General features: G+C 42.4%; 1 protein-coding gene across 4 annotated transcripts in view; it reads right to left on the reverse strand.

The window, feature by feature from the left end:
* GALK2 (galactokinase 2) overlaps positions 1 to 17,307 on the reverse strand; it is a 147,456-nt gene that overhangs the window by 19,219 nt on the left and 110,930 nt on the right. For all 4 annotated transcript variants that reach the window (XM_006168778.3, XM_006168777.3, XM_014584266.2 and 1 more), the window contains one exon: positions 15,625 to 15,835. In XM_006168778.3, coding sequence (XP_006168840.1) covers positions 15,625 to 15,835 — 211 coding nt within the window. The remainder of the gene's footprint in view (positions 1 to 15,624; positions 15,836 to 17,307) is intronic.

Below are 17,307 nucleotides of genomic sequence, written 5' to 3' on the forward strand. Positions count from 1 at the left end.
GCAACGGTTGGAGCTGAGACGGCACGCACATCTCACTCCACACAGTTCCCACTGCTCCTGACTGTCTGAAGTTGAGCCTGCCTCTGGTTTTCCTGCCTGCCTGTTCCCGGTAGGCATCTGTGTGTGGCCCTTGTTCCACAAAACTCTAACAGAAATTCTCTGCAGAGAGTGAAAAGTAGGCAAACCTCTTCTCCACGTGAGTCATCATGCCAGTAATGAGCCACTACTACTATCAAACGTCACCTTCCCTAGGTGCATTGGTGGTGGTAGCTCTGCATTTAGTTTGTCCTTCTGCAACTTCTGTTTGTTCACCTTAGAACTGTTTCCTGGGCATATGTAAACCCAGGTGGCCTTTCTGAAGACAGCTGTCATGTCATACCTTTTACACACTGCTGAGGATCCACTGTGTGCCAGTTTTAAAACTGAGGGATTAAAAATAAATAAACTCTTTACTCTAAAGAAGTTAAAAATCTACTAAAGAGAAATCATCAACTAGGAACAGTAAAGGGCATTTGTAGCTAAAGCAGCTTCTCATGGCTAAATTAGAGGCGTAAAATCAAGAGAGTGTCTTGACCTAGATAAACCTGAAAGCAGAGTCTAAGATAAAGACTTCAGATCAGGTGTCAGGAATCCAGGACTCAGGGGTAAAGGAGTAAGGAAAGTGAGACAGGAAAGGGGGAAAAAAAAACAAAAAAGGGGCTTAATGAACAGGTAACCAGTGTGAACAACTTGGTTTGGGTAGGGATCACTCTGGAGTATACAAAATGTGTCTTGAATTGGTCCACAGAGGACAGAAAGGCTGGGGCAGTGACCCACTGACATTTTCATTGCTTGAGTGTGGTTCCCAGAGGAGTTAACTTCACAGAAAATGTGCCTAGACAGGGGTTTCACTGGAGGCTGCCTCCCATAACTTGGAGAATGCTCTTAGGCCACAAAGACAAGGCCCTCACACCAGCTGCTGGCAATGCTCAAGTAGATGGCCAAGGGGATGTGGTCCAGTGATCATGACTTTCACGGAGGAGGTAAAATCAGAGAGGCTACCGAGACAAGTAGGTGTGCAGCAAGCCAGTTAAGAGGCAGGGGAAGGAGCAAAGAAAAGGATTGGAAACTTCAGGCAGAAAGCACATCGTGACCAAAGCTGTAGAGATTGAGAGCCATGAGGGGCTTTTAGAGAACTCACAGTGTTTGGATATGACTAGAGCGTGAAGCAAAGAGGAAGAAACAGAAGCAGCGGGGAACACAATGAAAGAGAACACTGAATCAGTAAGCAAGGCCAGATCATGAGGGCCTTGTATGGCTAAGGCGTTTACACTGTGTGTTGCAGACAAAGGTTCTTGGCCTTTTTGGGGTCACATCATCTCTCTTCAGAACTGAATAAAAGCTATGAATCCTATTTCCCGCATGAGTGTGTAAATATCCAAAATACTACACACACACACACACACACACACACACACACAGATTCCATAAAGCTACTTGGATCCAAGTTAAGAATTCCAGTTAGAAATAAAAAGAAACATTACAGGTTTTTAGGAGTTATGCCAGACAGTATATGAAAAAAGGAACCTTTTTTTTGGGGGGGGGGAAGAGATTTTTGCCTTAGGGTGCATGCACTTTGGGGGGTGGGAGGAACAAACACAGTGAGAGGGAAAGTGAAAAATCACCCCCCCGAGGGGGTGGGGGAATGGCCACACTGCAATCCCTTCTCCTCCATTCTCTCCCACCCCAGGATCTTGGGCATGCATACACATCTGCTTGGCATGATTTTCAAGCCATCACGTCCAAGATTCAAACCATGGTCGGCCATGTGGGAATACAACAATGTAACCACTATGCTTTAGGATTACATTCTTCGATTCTCTATCAGAATGTGAGAAAAGCAGGCAAGAAGCAGCCAGAAGCCAAGGATGCAGGCATGGAGGAGCACTGCCAACATCATGCCATCATAGCAGCCTGGATATGACACTAGATTCCAGCTACTTTATCAATTAACCTGTACCTGCTAGACTCAAAAGCCCAGAGAGAAACTCATACCAGACACCAGGAGCCTGGTATCTTTGCTCACACCCTGGTGTCAAGTAACAAAAGGCTAATCTTACCTCTCAGCTCAGAGGCAAGACCTTCCCTCTGAATAAGACATAGTTGGGGAGATTTTCCTGAGACAGAAAGGAGCACAGATGCTGGAGTCAAACCTATGGCACCTAACCCTTGCCAGCTGCAGCAATGAAATATCATGACTATCAGCTTTCGAGTCTTCTCCCTGCAGACTAACCGCCTGGCTTCCCTCATATGATCAGATCTCAAGCGTCCTTCACTGCTTATTCCTCTACATGCCCTTCAGTCTGTGTATGCCCCTCTTTAAGAGCAGTTCCCAGGACTGAATGCAATCCTGGGAGCTTGTCTGACCGTTGTGAGGGCGGGCTGGACCGTCATTGCTCTCGTTCCTGATGCAGTCTCTCCATGTAGCCTCTTATCACCAAGCTGCACAAAGGCTGATGAACACAGAATATAAAGAGCATTGCTTTTCAGTTAACAAGCAAAAAAGTGATACATAGTTTGGAAATCAGATTTAGCTTGGATGAAGACTTCATCTCAGGATAATTTGTCAAAATAAAATAAATGAATATTCTGGTCTGAGAAAATGGGAAATCTTTATCATGTCAGTGGACAATGAATCTTTCTGAGACTCTCATACCCCAGAATACTTTCCCACTGTTCGGGTGAGGGGCTGAAGCAGCTGTGGCTTTAGCTGCCTTTGCACAACCATGTAGCTGCACACACCACCAGCCAATTTCTCTGCCCAACAGAAAACTTCACCGGGCTAAGCCAAGAGTGGTTTCCAAGAACAGCAATTCAGAGGTAGATGGGAAAAACCACTTCAGAATCCACTCTGGAGTCCTCTGTTTTCCTATACAGCAAAGTTATAATAAGTCCCTGCTCTGAGGCATAGACTCTTCGGAGTATTTAAGCAGTATAATGGAAAAACACTATACAATCCTCATTAAAGTTGGACTGTGGTTTCAAATTTATTTTCCTAGTAATAATATTTTTCATAAATGTGAAGTTTCTGAAATGGTCAAACCCACAAAAAAATAAACTGCTGTTTTCAGCCACATTAGTATCCCATTCCCATGCTGCAAAGACTAAATTAAATTAGCATTTTACATTTCAAGGGGGGGGGACCTTTAACTACCTGCTTTTAAAACCAAGACCACTAATGAAAAAAATATATATGCACTTTCAACACAAACCACATTAATCCATGGAAAACTACATTCCAAGAGGCATTTGCAAATACTTTCAAGTCCACAGCCTAATGCCATTTTGTCCAATGAGAGTAATAGCACCCTACATGTTTATAGCTTCCCTTTCTCAGATTACCAGAGTGGCATGAACCAGCACTGTTTGTTCCATAATAAATGTTACTTCACTGATCTTAAAACTTTTCCCTTGGCCCACTATAGTCACCTTCCCCTCACCCTACACTCTGGCAATACACTTAGCTCCTGCGTACAACTCCACTCCTCGGTCATTCATAGGACCAGACAGGGCATCTCACTCCCTGCCTTTTCGCTCTGTGCACAACCTTTCTAGTTCAGATTCTTATCTGAAAAGCACATTACCCTCTAACTGATCTTCCTCTACTTCTAATCAGCCTGTACACGGGTGCCATAATAAACTTCCAAAATCACTAATTTGTTTGTGGTATTCCTGAGTATTTTATTGTATCAAAATCCATCACATTCTTTCCACAGTCTAAGAAGTAAGTGCCTCAAATTCTAATCAATCAAGACATAGCAAGAGTTTCCTTGGGCATCCAATCCTCCCCTACCTCATGGGTGGTTGTGCCAACACCCCTCCCCTTGAGAGTCCAACACTACCTGTCCAACAGGAACTCAGAAAGTTCAAGACCCTGCAGCAGCAGCCTGTCCAGACTGATTCTGCAATTTTCTATCTCTTTCATACCAGCCCAGATGTCACCTCTTCCATAAAGCTAAGAACAAACAGTCAGAGGGATCCGTACCTTCCACCTCTGTACACCTCGGTGGTGTACAGTTACAGTTATCCTAAACTGCCTTAGGAAAGGGACTATGCCCTCTTCATCTTCATAGTCTCCTTAGGACCTAAGAGAATGTGTTAAGTACAGTAGATTCCAAGTCAGTGTCATCCCCTTGCTCCCATCCCATCAGCAAGAGAAGAATCTGAAGGTGCTCCTTGGATGAGCCACATTTTTATGTTTCCTGCTCTTTCTCCAGGGAACTACTTTCCCCCACTTCCCAGAACTTCCTTAATACTTTGTTCTTGGAAAAAGCAAAAGGAGGGGACAAATTCAAGTCATTTGAAAAGGAGCCCAGGGAGTTAGGAAGGAGTCTTGGTCAATGCAGAGCTAAAAGAAGGATTATGGGAAACAATAGTCACGCTTGCCTGGAGCTGGCCTTTCCTGGTACTTTTACATAAAAGGGAATAAGTTCTTGTCAGCTTTCTTCTATTAATTGAATTACAGTGGGAAAAAAAAGGAAGGGAATGAAAAGGAATGAAAGAGAAGCAAAGGAAAAGTGCTTATCTGAAAAATAAGTAATATATTTCCATCAGAACACTTTAGCAATTATTTTATTGTTGCCTTCCCACAAAATGCTAAATTAAGTGAGGGTAAGAATTTTGTTGGCCTGGAGACCAGCAGTTAGCGTAACAGCTATGTCGCTGAACTCCCATGTAGCTGACCGTGGTTCAAGTCCCGGACCCGGTGGCTTAAACTCATGCCAGGCATGTGTGTGTGCATGCCCAAGATCTTGAGAGGAGAATGGAGGAGAAGGGATTGCGGTGTGGCCATCCACCCTGGGGGGTGATTTCTCGTTTTCTGTCTCTCTGTCTCTCTGTCTTTCTGGTGAGTGCACGAGCCCTATGGCAAAAACCTCTCCAAAAAAAGAATTACGTTGGCCTGGAGACCAGCAGTTGGTATAATGGCTATGTCGCTGGACTCCCCTGTAGTCGACCACAGTTCGAGTCCTGGACCCAGTGGCTTAAACTCACACCAGGCGCGTGTGCGTGCATGCCTAAGATCCAGAGAGGAAAATGGAGGAGAAGGGATTGCAGCCTGGCCATCCCCCCTGGTGGGCGATTTCTCACTTTCTATCTCTCTCTGTCTTTCTGGTGAGTGCATGCGCCCAAAAACCTCTCAAAAAAAAAAAAAAAATGTTGGCCTTACTAACTGATAAGGCACAGTACTTAGCACAATAAGTACTTGAACAGTTAGCCCTCAGTTGAATGTTTGTTGAATAAAGGAAAAGAAATCCTCTTGTTGCTTGTATTACTCATTCCTCAGTGTGATCAAAAGGTAGTAGTTGGGGACCAGCAGATGGCATAATGGTTGTATTACTAGACTCCCACGTAGTTGACCACAGTTCAAGTCCCGGACCTGGAGGTTTGAAACTCATTACAGGCATGTGTCCGTGCATGCCCAAAATCCTGAGAGGAGACTGAAGGAGAATGGATTGTGGCATGGTCATCCCCCCTGGAGGATGATTTCTTGCTTTTTGTCTCTCTCTCTGTCTCTTTGACTAGTGCATGTGCCCTATAGGAAAAATCTCTCTAAAAAAATAACATAAAAAGGTAGTAGTTGACAGATTACAGCAGCTGTTTAAGCAAGTGTGAATCTGTGTTTCTGCCATGTAAAAAGACACAACTACTGGGTTGTCAGAAAAGTCATATTTTTCTGTTTTTCTATGCAAAACTACATCATGACTTTTCCAACGACCTGATAGATATATGGGCTGCTGCCCTGAGTTTGCTTTCAGAAGGTATGCACTGGAACAGACCAGGAAGGGCTACCTGGGTGCTGAACAAGGGGTGAGGGAGCTCTGACCACTTGTGTGCAAAGATGGCCCTCTTCTGACTTTCCTCATGGCAATACTAATGGACAACGCATGTACACTGCACCCACACTTCCCAGGGCAGCACGGTACTAGAGGGATGAAAATGTCTCACATTCACACACCTCCCGTGAGAAGTCCCTGTTCTACGGTGTTCAGAGTATAACTCGCAATATCCTGGACAGATAACTGAGGATGCTGCTATTTCACAGCCCTCCATGACTCAACTGTGCTTATGTGGCTTTCCAGGAGTCAAGGTGGGAGTGAGCACACCTAGGTGTGAGCTTCTTTGTGACTTCTCAGTATTCGTGCTTCTCCACAGCAAGTTCTAGGTACATATCAGTCTCTCCCCCTTTATCAGATTCTTTTTCCTCTTTTATTTGTTCATATGACTCTTTATTGACTTTGATCTTTTTCTTAGTCACTCCCTTGTAAGGCTGAAATACAGAAAGGAAGCACACATCTTGCTATTTCTTGTGTTAACTAAGTAGAATTTTACATCCCCTTTCGTTGGAATATTTTATAATTTCTCATTAAAAGATTATATTGCTTCCCTGTATAGGTGGTCGCTAGTCATTTTTGCTGTTCCATCAGTGGCCCTTGATCAAATAACTGTTTCTCATCATTAGCAAGGTCCTAATGGACTGAGGGTGTTAATCTCTGTGGTTTCTTCCATGCCGTCCTTTCTTTTTTTTTCTTTTTTTTGAGAGATTTTTGCTATAGGGCACGTGCACTCACCAGACAGACAGAGAGAGACAGAGAGACAGAAAGCAGGAAATCATCCCCCAGGGGGGATGGCCACACCGCAATCCCTTCTCCTCCATTCTCCTCTCGGGATCTTGGGCATGCACGCACACGCACCCAGCCTGAGTTTAAGCCACCAGGTCCGGGACTCGAACCGCGGTCGACTATGTGGGAGTCCAGCGACACAGCCATTATGCTAACTGCTGGTCCTGCCAGCCCTTTCTAAAGGCAATACAAGGGACCAGCTTCTAACTTCTAAAAAAAGAATTTTTTTTTAAATAACTATGCAATGTTTCTGTCCTCAATACAGAGTGGTGATTCGTCATATTTTCATCTGAAACCCACAATATCAATGAAAATTCACTAAGATTTCATATGATTAAAATTAATACCATCTATACAGATACAATGGATCATTACTTCTGTTATCATTATTATCGATATTTGGCAATAACCTGCTAAAAGTCATTAGATCCAATCTGTAGTTACTTCTGCTTACTCACATGGGAACAAACGGCACACTGGGTATACAATCAATCAATCAATCAATCAACCAATCAATCTCTTTCTTTCTCTCTCCCTCTCTCCCTCCCTCCCTCTCTTTTTAAAGAGAGATTTTTGCTATAGGGTGTGTGTGCCCACTGGAGAAGACCCACCCCCAGGAAGATGGCCATGTTACAATCCCTTCTCCTCCATTCTCCTCCCTGGATTTTGGGCATGCATGCACATACGCCTAGTGTGAATTTAAGCCACTGGGCCCAGGACTCAAACTGCAGTTGACTACATGGGAGTCCAGAGACATAATCATTAAGCCATCTGCTGGTCCTGTGGTGTACAATTTCAAATTTAGAAGTTCTTATTAGGAAACTTTGTTCTACCTCAAGCTAAGTACTTCAAAAAAGAAAGAAGGGTACAGCAAGTGAACAACTAATATCAAATACAAAGAACTGTTTTCCCGGACAATGTCCTAGGATATTAGAATGGCAGGTCCCTGAAAAGATAATGTATGCACTCCACATGACAGGGAAGAAAGTGACAAGCCACCAAGACTAAGAAGAGCTTATGCTGGTATGGCAGAAATGTGCAAAATAAGAGGTCACAGTGAAATTAACTTGGAATTTGGTCAAGAACAATATTCATTGTCCCAGATGTCTGAAAAGAAATGTCAACTTAATATTTTTATATGAGAAAGTAAAACGGTCCTCACTGGTATCACCAAGATTTGATGGGATGAATCTCACAGATACACAGCACAGGAAAGTATGGTTGTCGTTATGGCTATTTCCAAATAGTCTCTTCTCACATGGTGAAACTCCCCACTCTTTGAAGTTCATCACACCCATGTGACTTACTTCAACCAATCAGAGCCACTGAGACTTTGAAATGATTTCTTTCTTAAGCATTGTCATCATCATCATCATGCTCCACTGGGGGGTGCTCTTTCTCCTTCTCTCTTTCTCTCTTTCCTGCCCTCCCTGGCGAGTGCACATGCCATCTGTCAATAAAAAAATAAAATATGTGGACCAGCAGATGGTTACATCGCTGGACTTTCACACAATTGACCATAGTTTGAGTCCTAGACCTGGTGACTTGAGACTCACGCTGGGTGCGTGTGCATGCATGCCCAAAGTGCTGAGAGGAGACCGGAGGAGTGTGGCTAACCCAACTAGGGGATGATTTCTCACTTTCTGTTTCTCTGTCTCTCTGGCAAGTGCACATGCCCTATAGCAAAAATCTCTCTTTAAAAATAAATAATTTGTCTTCACAGGACTTGAAAAAAATAAAAATAAAAATAAATAAGTAAATTTTCTTTTTTAAAAAGAATTATTTTATTTATTTATTTATTTTTACATGAGTATTGCCAGAGAAAGACAGACAGAGAGAGAGAGAGAGAGAGAGAGAGAGAGAAAGCAAGCCACCAGGTTCGGGAATCAAATCGTGGTGGGCATGTGGGAATTCCAACACCTTAACTACCACATCATCTGCTGGCCCCGGTAAATAAATTTTCTAAAAAAGAAAAACAGAATGGCAAGATGTTGAGTTCTTAGATAAATGATAACTATAGAAGATGTTTTCCTGTAAAAGATGTTTCCAGACCAGCAGAGGAGTGACAGAGTAGGCAAGAGATACCAGCTGTCCTCATATCTGCAGAAGCCTCATTCTACTCAAAGCAGTGTCTGATAAGTTCACAGATGACCCTTGGATCATTTCACTTCTCAGAAGGTAGAGATACATGATAAATTCAAGCAAAGGGAATACAGAGTGACATATCCTTAGGCTTTACAGCATATACTTACAAGTTTAGAAATTGTCAACTTTTCTTCCTTTCCCTCCCCTTAAGACAGTCATGAATGGCAGTGGCAATAAGGCCAGAGCTCAAGAAGCAGTTGGGGCCAAGATGTCCAGGAAGTGCAGGGTTGGGGCAAACGAGACCAGCAAGGCTGAACCAGATGACAGAGCTGAAAAACCCAAGGGAGCAGTGACACCAATGCCACAAAAACAGCTGGGGTGAAGAAGAGAGCTGGAAGGTCAGGAAACAAGGTAGAAGGCAATAGGCCAGTAAATATATTCAGAATGATGAAAGACAGGTTTTCTATGCTCCAAAGGTCTACCTGGGATACCTGGTGCCACTGCACTTTATCCTCATGGTCATTCATCTCCTGGCCTCAGGAGCCAGAACCACCCCCATCATCGCCTTGTGGAATGAGAGGCAGATGCTGAGTGGCAGCCTACCGAGCAGAGGTCTGGGTTCCAATCAGTGCACAACACACATCACTGGTGTGATCCCAACACACCAGTCCTGGGCATTCCTACCAACGTTAAGATGCTTCGTGTTGCATTATGTTATGTTATGTTATGTTATGTTATGTTATGTTATGTTATGTTGTTATGTTTATGTTATCTTGTTTTGAAATTTGACGTTGGGAAGGGGGTAGGAGGCCTAGAGGCCTCCCATTCCAGTGAGGGGATTGCGGTACTGGCTTTATGAGGCAACACTCTTGTAAATGCATTAATGATGTCTTGTGAGAGCCAGAGAGTTCTAGTTCTTGGGAGAAGGGGTTAGTTCTCTAGAAAGCTTGTTGTTATAAAAGAGCAATGCTGGGAACCAGCAATTAGCATAATGGCTATGTCACTGGAATCCCACTTAGTCGACCGCGGTTCGCGTCCCGGACCTGGTGGCTTAAAACTCACGCCGGGCGTGTGTGCGTGCCCAAGATCCCAAGAGGAGAATGGAGGAGAAGGGATTGTGGCGTGACCATCCCCCCTGGGGGGTGATGTCTCGCTTTCTGTCTCTCTGTCTCTCTGTCTGTCTGGCGAGCGCACGTGCCCTATAGCGAAAACCTCTCCAAAAAAAAAAAAGAGCAATGCTTGCAGCTCATGCCCTCTCTGTACACGCCTGCTTTCCACTGTGCTTCCCGGAACCATGCTGGAGGCCAGCCTGATGCCAGCCCATGCCTTCAGACTTTGTAGCAGCCAGGCTGTGAGTTCATAAACCCCTATATTTTTTTAAGCACTCATTTTCGGGTATCTCTAAGAGACTATGTCTTCAAAACCTTACTTAATAAGGAATGTGCACAATCACTTCTAGTTCCTTAAATATTTGAAGAGGCCAGGTAAACCAATGATTAGCAGTTTATCGTGCACATTTCTGAAGGAGAAAGAAGACCTAGGAAGGAAGCGCTATTCCCGAGTTACCTGAGAAATGAGTTCAGCCCATTTTTTTCCTAGTAAACAGTAGGAAACTTTACTTCTGGTATGAACCCATACTCGGCGGTCAGACAGCTGAGGAACCAACAGAAGCTGAAAGGCCAAAAGAAGAGAACAGCCAGAAAGAAAAAGGATAAAAAGACCTACATGAAAGCAAATTTTCCCCAGACTCAACTTCCGAAACAACATACAGCACAATATCTTTTGAGTACAACAAAAATAGTTGTTATTTATTCTTTTATACTTTATTTCACAACAATCTGTTAATTTGTTTCATCTTGTACAAATAAAAACAGACCAAACTAAAGGATCTGTTTTATTCTGCCTTATCATTAGAACTCCAACATGTAGATAATATGGATTTCTGTTCAACTGACCTCTGTAAGTTCTAAAATGCTCATAATTTCCTTTGGAATTTATTATTTCTTTTAGCTTTTTATAAAAAATTTTCTCCTAAATTTCTTACAAAAACAACGGAATCTGTTGAGATCACAGAGTTTACTGCCTGATATCTTATAATCTATGTTTAAATCAATTTCCTTAGCATCTGAGAACACATCACTGGAAATTTAAATTACTGAACAACTGACCCTTTCTATATTGCAAAGTACCTTTGTACTTTTCTATTAGATAAAAATAAACTACTCTTCTTAGGTTTAACTGAGATAATCTATGAGAACCAGATTTTATCATAAGTGAAAATTCCACAACACTTTTCATGATTCTTCTATAACACGACAGCTCAAGCACATTTGGCCAAACTGAGCTGTTCCTTAAATAAAGCAAGCTTCCAAGTGGCATGCAGTCTTACTTCTTCTAACGCCAAAATACCAGAAGGGGAAATAACCAAAAAAGAAACTCTTTATCCACAAAAAAACCTATCTTTATCATTTCTCTTTAGTCTAAAAAGGAAAAGAAAAGAAAAAAATCAGAGCCAAGCGAAGTCTAAATTAGATATCCTCTCCCTTACTTGGTTGCAGGGTTGCTAACACCACTTTGTAAGTTTGCCAAGATAAAAAAGTGATGACAGAAAGAATAGTAGGGCAAGACAGAGACTAGGATTTGGGTCTGGCCCCAGCGTGTACCAGGCATGCAGTCATGACAAACCATGGAACTCACCTCAGTCTCCTCGTCTGTGAAATAAAGATAACCATGCGCTCCAGGCTTGTTGAAAGATGCAAATCAGATGATGTGTGTAAGGGGTAATATATAAATCATAAAGTAAATAAGTTTGGGGATTTTATTTTTCCTTTCCATCAACTCTAGATGCCTTCCCAAAGAGTGGTCAATGCCAGTGTCTGTATTTACTCAATCTCTGGAGATCACAGGATGCAAACAACTCAGTCAGCGATTGGCCAGCGTACTGTCACAGGCAAAATTAGTCACCTAAGCACTGAAATCTGTGTCCAGTGCAGCCCAGTATAGCTAAGCAGCCAGACTACCCCATCCCAGAGCACAGTCTGCGCACTCCCAAAAGGAGACTGCGGTAATTTAACCTTTTTTAAAGTGAGTATCCAAACCACCTGACTCATTCTCTACCTTACTTCCCAGTTAGTTGCTCAGAAATTCCTCTGTTTGTCCTTCAGTGTGTGTCCTCGACTTCGCTTCTGTGTTTGACACATGTGCCTTTCTCGCCTGGCTCTGACCATAGCCTCACTTTTCCCTGTTGGATTATGCCTTGGGAAGCACACCTCCCAATGAAGGCTGGCTCCGGAGCCTCTAGGAATCCAGCCCACCACACATTTAGACAATCCCTACCTGCAGTCAAGGCCTGGCAAATGAACAAACTATTAAGAGTCAATTCCCTAGGGATGGTTTGTAGACATTATAAACACATCTACAGGAGTTGAGGATTTCACTTTGTGTGTGTTTCATTTTAATGGACTCTGAGCATTTCTAAATCTGATTATTAGAAATTTATAAAGAGAAGATAACAATTGCCCCTGGGCTTTTGAGAGTCTGACTATTGAGTAGAACTACTAGCTACAGTTTGATTATAAACATCTCTCCCTACCCTGTTATCTCAAGGTCAGTGTCTTACAACTCACACACACAGGAACAGAGCACAAAGAGCCTATGTCCCTTTGAGAAAGGCATGGATTTCCATACTGGGAAAATTAGCTCAAGTCAAAACTAAGCCCTCAAGAGCCCACAGACCATGGAGGCAACAGAGTAAGATTCTTTAAGTAGGCACCTGGGGACCAGCAGTTGGATTAATGGCTATGTCGCTGGACTCCCATGTAGTCGACCGCAGTCTGAGTCCCGGGCCCAGTGACTTAAACTCATGCCGGGCGTGTGTATGTGCCCCCAAGATCCCAAGAGGAGAATGGAGGAAAAGGGACTGCAGCATGGCCTGGGGAGGGTGATTTCTCACTTTCTGTCTCTGTCTGTCTGGTGAGTGCACGCTCCCTACAGCAAAAACCTCTCCAAAAAAAAGTATAGGCACCTGGAGTAAAGGGGTGGTGGCACCCTCTAGAGTTCTCTGCTAGGAACACTTGTCATTTCTGTCTCTGTTAGTACAGTCTAAGTACAGTGCTACATTCAATAAGAATCTAAATTCAATAAGAATCATATTCTAAACAGTTAAGAGGAACATTTGCTTAAGGTGTTAGACCAAGCGCAAACACAGAAACACCAAGCCAAAGAGATTTAAACTTTTGATTCCTAAAATTAAAGTTGGGTACCAAGAGAATTCAGCTGAAAATTTAGTCAGGGCTGGATGGCTAGATTCAGAAAAGCAAATCAAGCAACATTGATCTAGGATACTCCAGAATCCCACAGACTAATTTATGTTCGTAAGCTTTTTTAAACTTTTTTATTTTGAAAGAAAACAGGGGACCCTTTGAGGATAATATAATTACAAAATGGACTCATTCAACACAGATTTAAGGAGTGCAAACAAAACATAAGTAAATTACGTAAAGTTGTGCAAGTAAGACAGTAGTTATTTTAGATAAAGAGGTAAGATGAGGCAAGCACCATTTTTAGAAAAACAATGAAGTCATTATTCTTCAGGAGAAAAACTTAAACATATTGGGTCATCAGAAAAGTCATGAAGTATTTTTGCATAGAAAAACGTAGAAAAATACGTCATAACTTTTCTGACCCAATGTATAGCAATACATGCCCTATCATTTGCAAACTATCCTTTGTATTTTCCAAGGTATTCTAGGAAGTTATTCCAAAAAATGCTAAAACAAGAAGGGAAGACAGCTACAGAAAGAAAGGAACATGGATACAAAAAAGAGACCAGGTTGTGGGTTGAGAAGTATAGGGAAAAGAAAATAATTATATTTAGCTTTCAAGATACATAGAAATGGCAGAAAAAGGAGAAAGTCCAGTCTGCTAAGGGCAGTAGTGATTAGGATGAAAGTCTCAGAGGCAAGACCAAGCTCCCAATGACTAAGTGAAATCATCCAGCCGAGGTCCTCTGTCCACATGGGCACACATCGGCTCAGCATGGAGGCAGGCTAGAAAAGAGTTAAGTCTGGACCACAAAGGCATTTAATGTCCAGGAGTTTGGGCAGTTGGTAAAGAGGGGCCTGCAAGTTTCTGGCAGGTACTGCTCACTGTGGTTGTTATATGGTGTTCTGTCCTATTAGACTAAGTCGTGGTAAGGCAGAGAATATGTCCTATCTATCTCTGTATCCCTGCATCCAGCCACTATCCAGTTCAGAGGAGTTAATGCATGTTTGCATAAAGAAATCAGACAATGTCTTAGGTCAAAGGAAAAAGGCATATTCTCCTGAAATTTCTCTCTAACCAGTGTTCTACCCTATTCCTTCATTCAGTAAGCATTGTTTTGACTCCTCCATTACCTATAAAAGTATTTAACAAGGCCTGTGGTGATCTTAGTGTAATCTCAGCTTAATACATCATTCTATACCATGTACATTATCTTACCTGTAGTACCCCTATATACATCATCGTCTCTCACCCACCCTTATCCTCTATGCCTGCTGTTTTATCTGCCTAAATTTCTTTCTGACTGCTTATCTGCCTAAAAAATTTCTACTTATTATTTAACTTAAAGCTAGTTGCTATCTCCTTACTAAAGTCAGCTTGACTTCTTTCTTTTCTGGTCTCTCTAGACGCACATCCACCCCCATCACCACACTTATCACTCTGTGAGCACCTCCAATACCAAGCATTGGTCCTAGCATGTTATGTTACCCAGACTATTCCTTTACGTGAGGTGTACCTGTTTTCACAGAGAATGGAGGCAGACTATGGTCTACTGCCCTTCTGGAGTAGGAGTCAGTAAGCTTTCTGTGCAAAGAGCCAGACAGAAAATATTTTAGCTTTTGTGGCTATTTAGTCTTTGTCACAACTACCCAGCTCTGTACTTGCAGTGCAAAAGCAGCCATAGCCAAAATACGGCTGTGTTCTACTAAAGGTTCATTTTACAAAAACAGATGACAGGCCTGATTTGGCTGGCAGGCCACTGTTAATTCATCCCAGTTCTAGAGACCCAATCGATGTTCATCAAGTTAAATTAAATCTGAAAATGTCAGAAATCAAAACCTAATCTCTGCACTTGGTGATTCCCTTATCTCATTTTAAAGTTGTCAGTAGTTGCAGCCTTAAAGACATAACTTTGCAGGCAAATCCACAATGAGCATTCAATAACCAGCTGCAGAACTGCACAGAATAGGACAGAAATGGGGCTCTGAGGCTGATCTTTGTGCCAAGCTCTCAGCCTCCTTAACTCCATCACAAAGAGCAATTGGATCTTAACTAGATGCTCTTTCCCCCAGGACTGACTTCCCACAATAAATGACTTTGCTTCTAAGAATGGTCACTCCACAGCTCCAAACTGGGTCTCCAACATTACTCACCTGGCCTCATCTCAGTTTCTGATGTTAGTATAAAAACAAAATTACCTGAAAGCAGATTCAAATAGAAAGTGGGCCAAAAATGTCATTCTAAGCACTGACAATTTTCTGGTGTTCCAGAGTATTGTTCCACAGCAGTTGTGAGCACTGCTCTACCTTAGATCTTTTAATATAAGCAGTATAATAACCAAAAATGAATAGGAAAACAAATAAGATGAAAAAAGATAAACCTCTTGAGGGCAGAAACCATGTCTCATTCACCTTTGCCTAGCCAGAACACCAGGATATAACAGACAAGGAAATTGTCAATGAATGAATGAATGAATTTAGGAAGCTAAGTAACTAAACAACCAACTATGCCCAAACTATACATTCGGCACAAGAATCCACGGGGCAGATGGAAAGCTTTAGCTGTGTGTGAAGGGCGGGAGGGTGACCTGCACCCTTCCTTTCTCCAGCAAACTCACCATCTTGAGTGTTTGGACTCAGGATTTGAGTTCGGAGTTCCTCTAGGTTAATTTCCAAACACCTGCAGATCTCTTCAGGGCTATAAGGCTTGGAGTGAAGGGCGTCCTCTGTGACCAGCAGCATTTCTTCCAGACTAACCCCCAGCTTGGACTGTACTTCCTCCAGCTTCAGTATTTTGTCCCACTGCAAGTTTTTGTATTTAGCCAGTAGCTGCAAGTTCAAACCAAGATACTGGTCAGTTTTCATTTTAGAATTTGATAGATACTATTTTAACTACCAGATTGAACTTTAAATTGTTGGTTTTTTCTTCTTTTTTTTTCTCTTTAACCTTTCCAGATTGCCCACCATTGCTTTACAATGCATACTGGGTTCATGTGTTTGGAATTAAACATGCTTGTGTGACACTCACTGATTAGTTAAACATGCACGCGTGTGTGCACACACACACGCACACACACACACACACACACACACACACATACACAGAGAGAATCCCCCACTGATTATTTTTGCTTGCCACTACTTTCCCTCAGGGCTATTTCTTTGAATAATTTCATTCTTTTATCCCTCCCTATTCAGTTCATCCCTACAAATCCCTTCTATAAAGTCTAGAGAAAACTACTCATATCTCATGTGACCTAGGGCCTGAGATGGACACTGTATACCCAATTTCATTAGAGCACTTCCTGTTTACTACATGCCTCTTTGAAAAATGGCTAATGAATTTAAGTATCTGGGCGTTGGGAGAACAGTCCCAGATTTTAAATGAAAACCTCATTGGTGACCTTATGAAAAACCACTTCATTAGGTCACCGGTAATAGTAGAATTGTGTTTCTCCACCCTCAAGAAAGAGTTTGGCTTCTAATTCCATCTTGAGGCGCCCCCCCCCTCAACTTGATAGAGAGGGTAAAGTACAACCCAAATCTTTGTATCCAGGTCCACTCCTGGGAACCCCAATCCAGAATGTTGCTCTTATTCTCCCCAAGACCACTGACAGAGCCCTTCAGAGCAGGTGGCAATCAAAACAGTGATGATTTCCCTTACTCTGAGATCTATAACATTCATTGCGTGGGTGTAAGGATAGCAGGTGCAGACAGTTCAAACAGAAAATGCAGCAAGCAAGAGAAGGGGAAATTAGTCTTCAAGGAAATGTGCATCTGATTTACTCTTCTATTACGTTGATCATTTGATTTTCTTTTCTTTTTGACAGGAAGCAGAGTTTACTAAAAGACTATTGTACTTTAGTTAGGGCCACTCACTTCTGAAGAATGTTAATAACAGAAGGTCTCGTATTCATTAATCCTTTTTTCAAACCCTGGCTCATACATTTGAAAGGAGTTAATGATTTTAAGGGAGAATAGACTGCAGAATTATGGTTTTCTGTTCAATTATTTCACAGAACATGATGCCTTTTTTTTTTTTTTTTTTTTTTGAGAGGTTTTTGCTACAGGGTGTGTGCGCTCACCAGAAAGATAGAGAAAGGTAAAGAGACAGAAAGCAAAAAATTACCCCCAGGGGGGATGGACACAGCACAATCCCTTCTCCTCCATTCTCCTCGGGATCTTGGGCACACACGCACACGTGCCCGGCATGAGTTTAAGCCACTGGGTCCAGGACTTGAACCACAGTCAACTACATGGAAGTTCAGAGACATAGCCATTATGCTAACTGCTGGTCCCCA

The sequence above is a fragment of the Tupaia chinensis genome, unplaced genomic scaffold (genome assembly GCF_000334495.1).
Source record: "Tupaia chinensis unplaced genomic scaffold, TupChi_1.0 Scaffold146140_1, whole genome shotgun sequence".
NCBI lineage: Eukaryota > Metazoa > Chordata > Mammalia > Scandentia > Tupaiidae > Tupaia > Tupaia belangeri.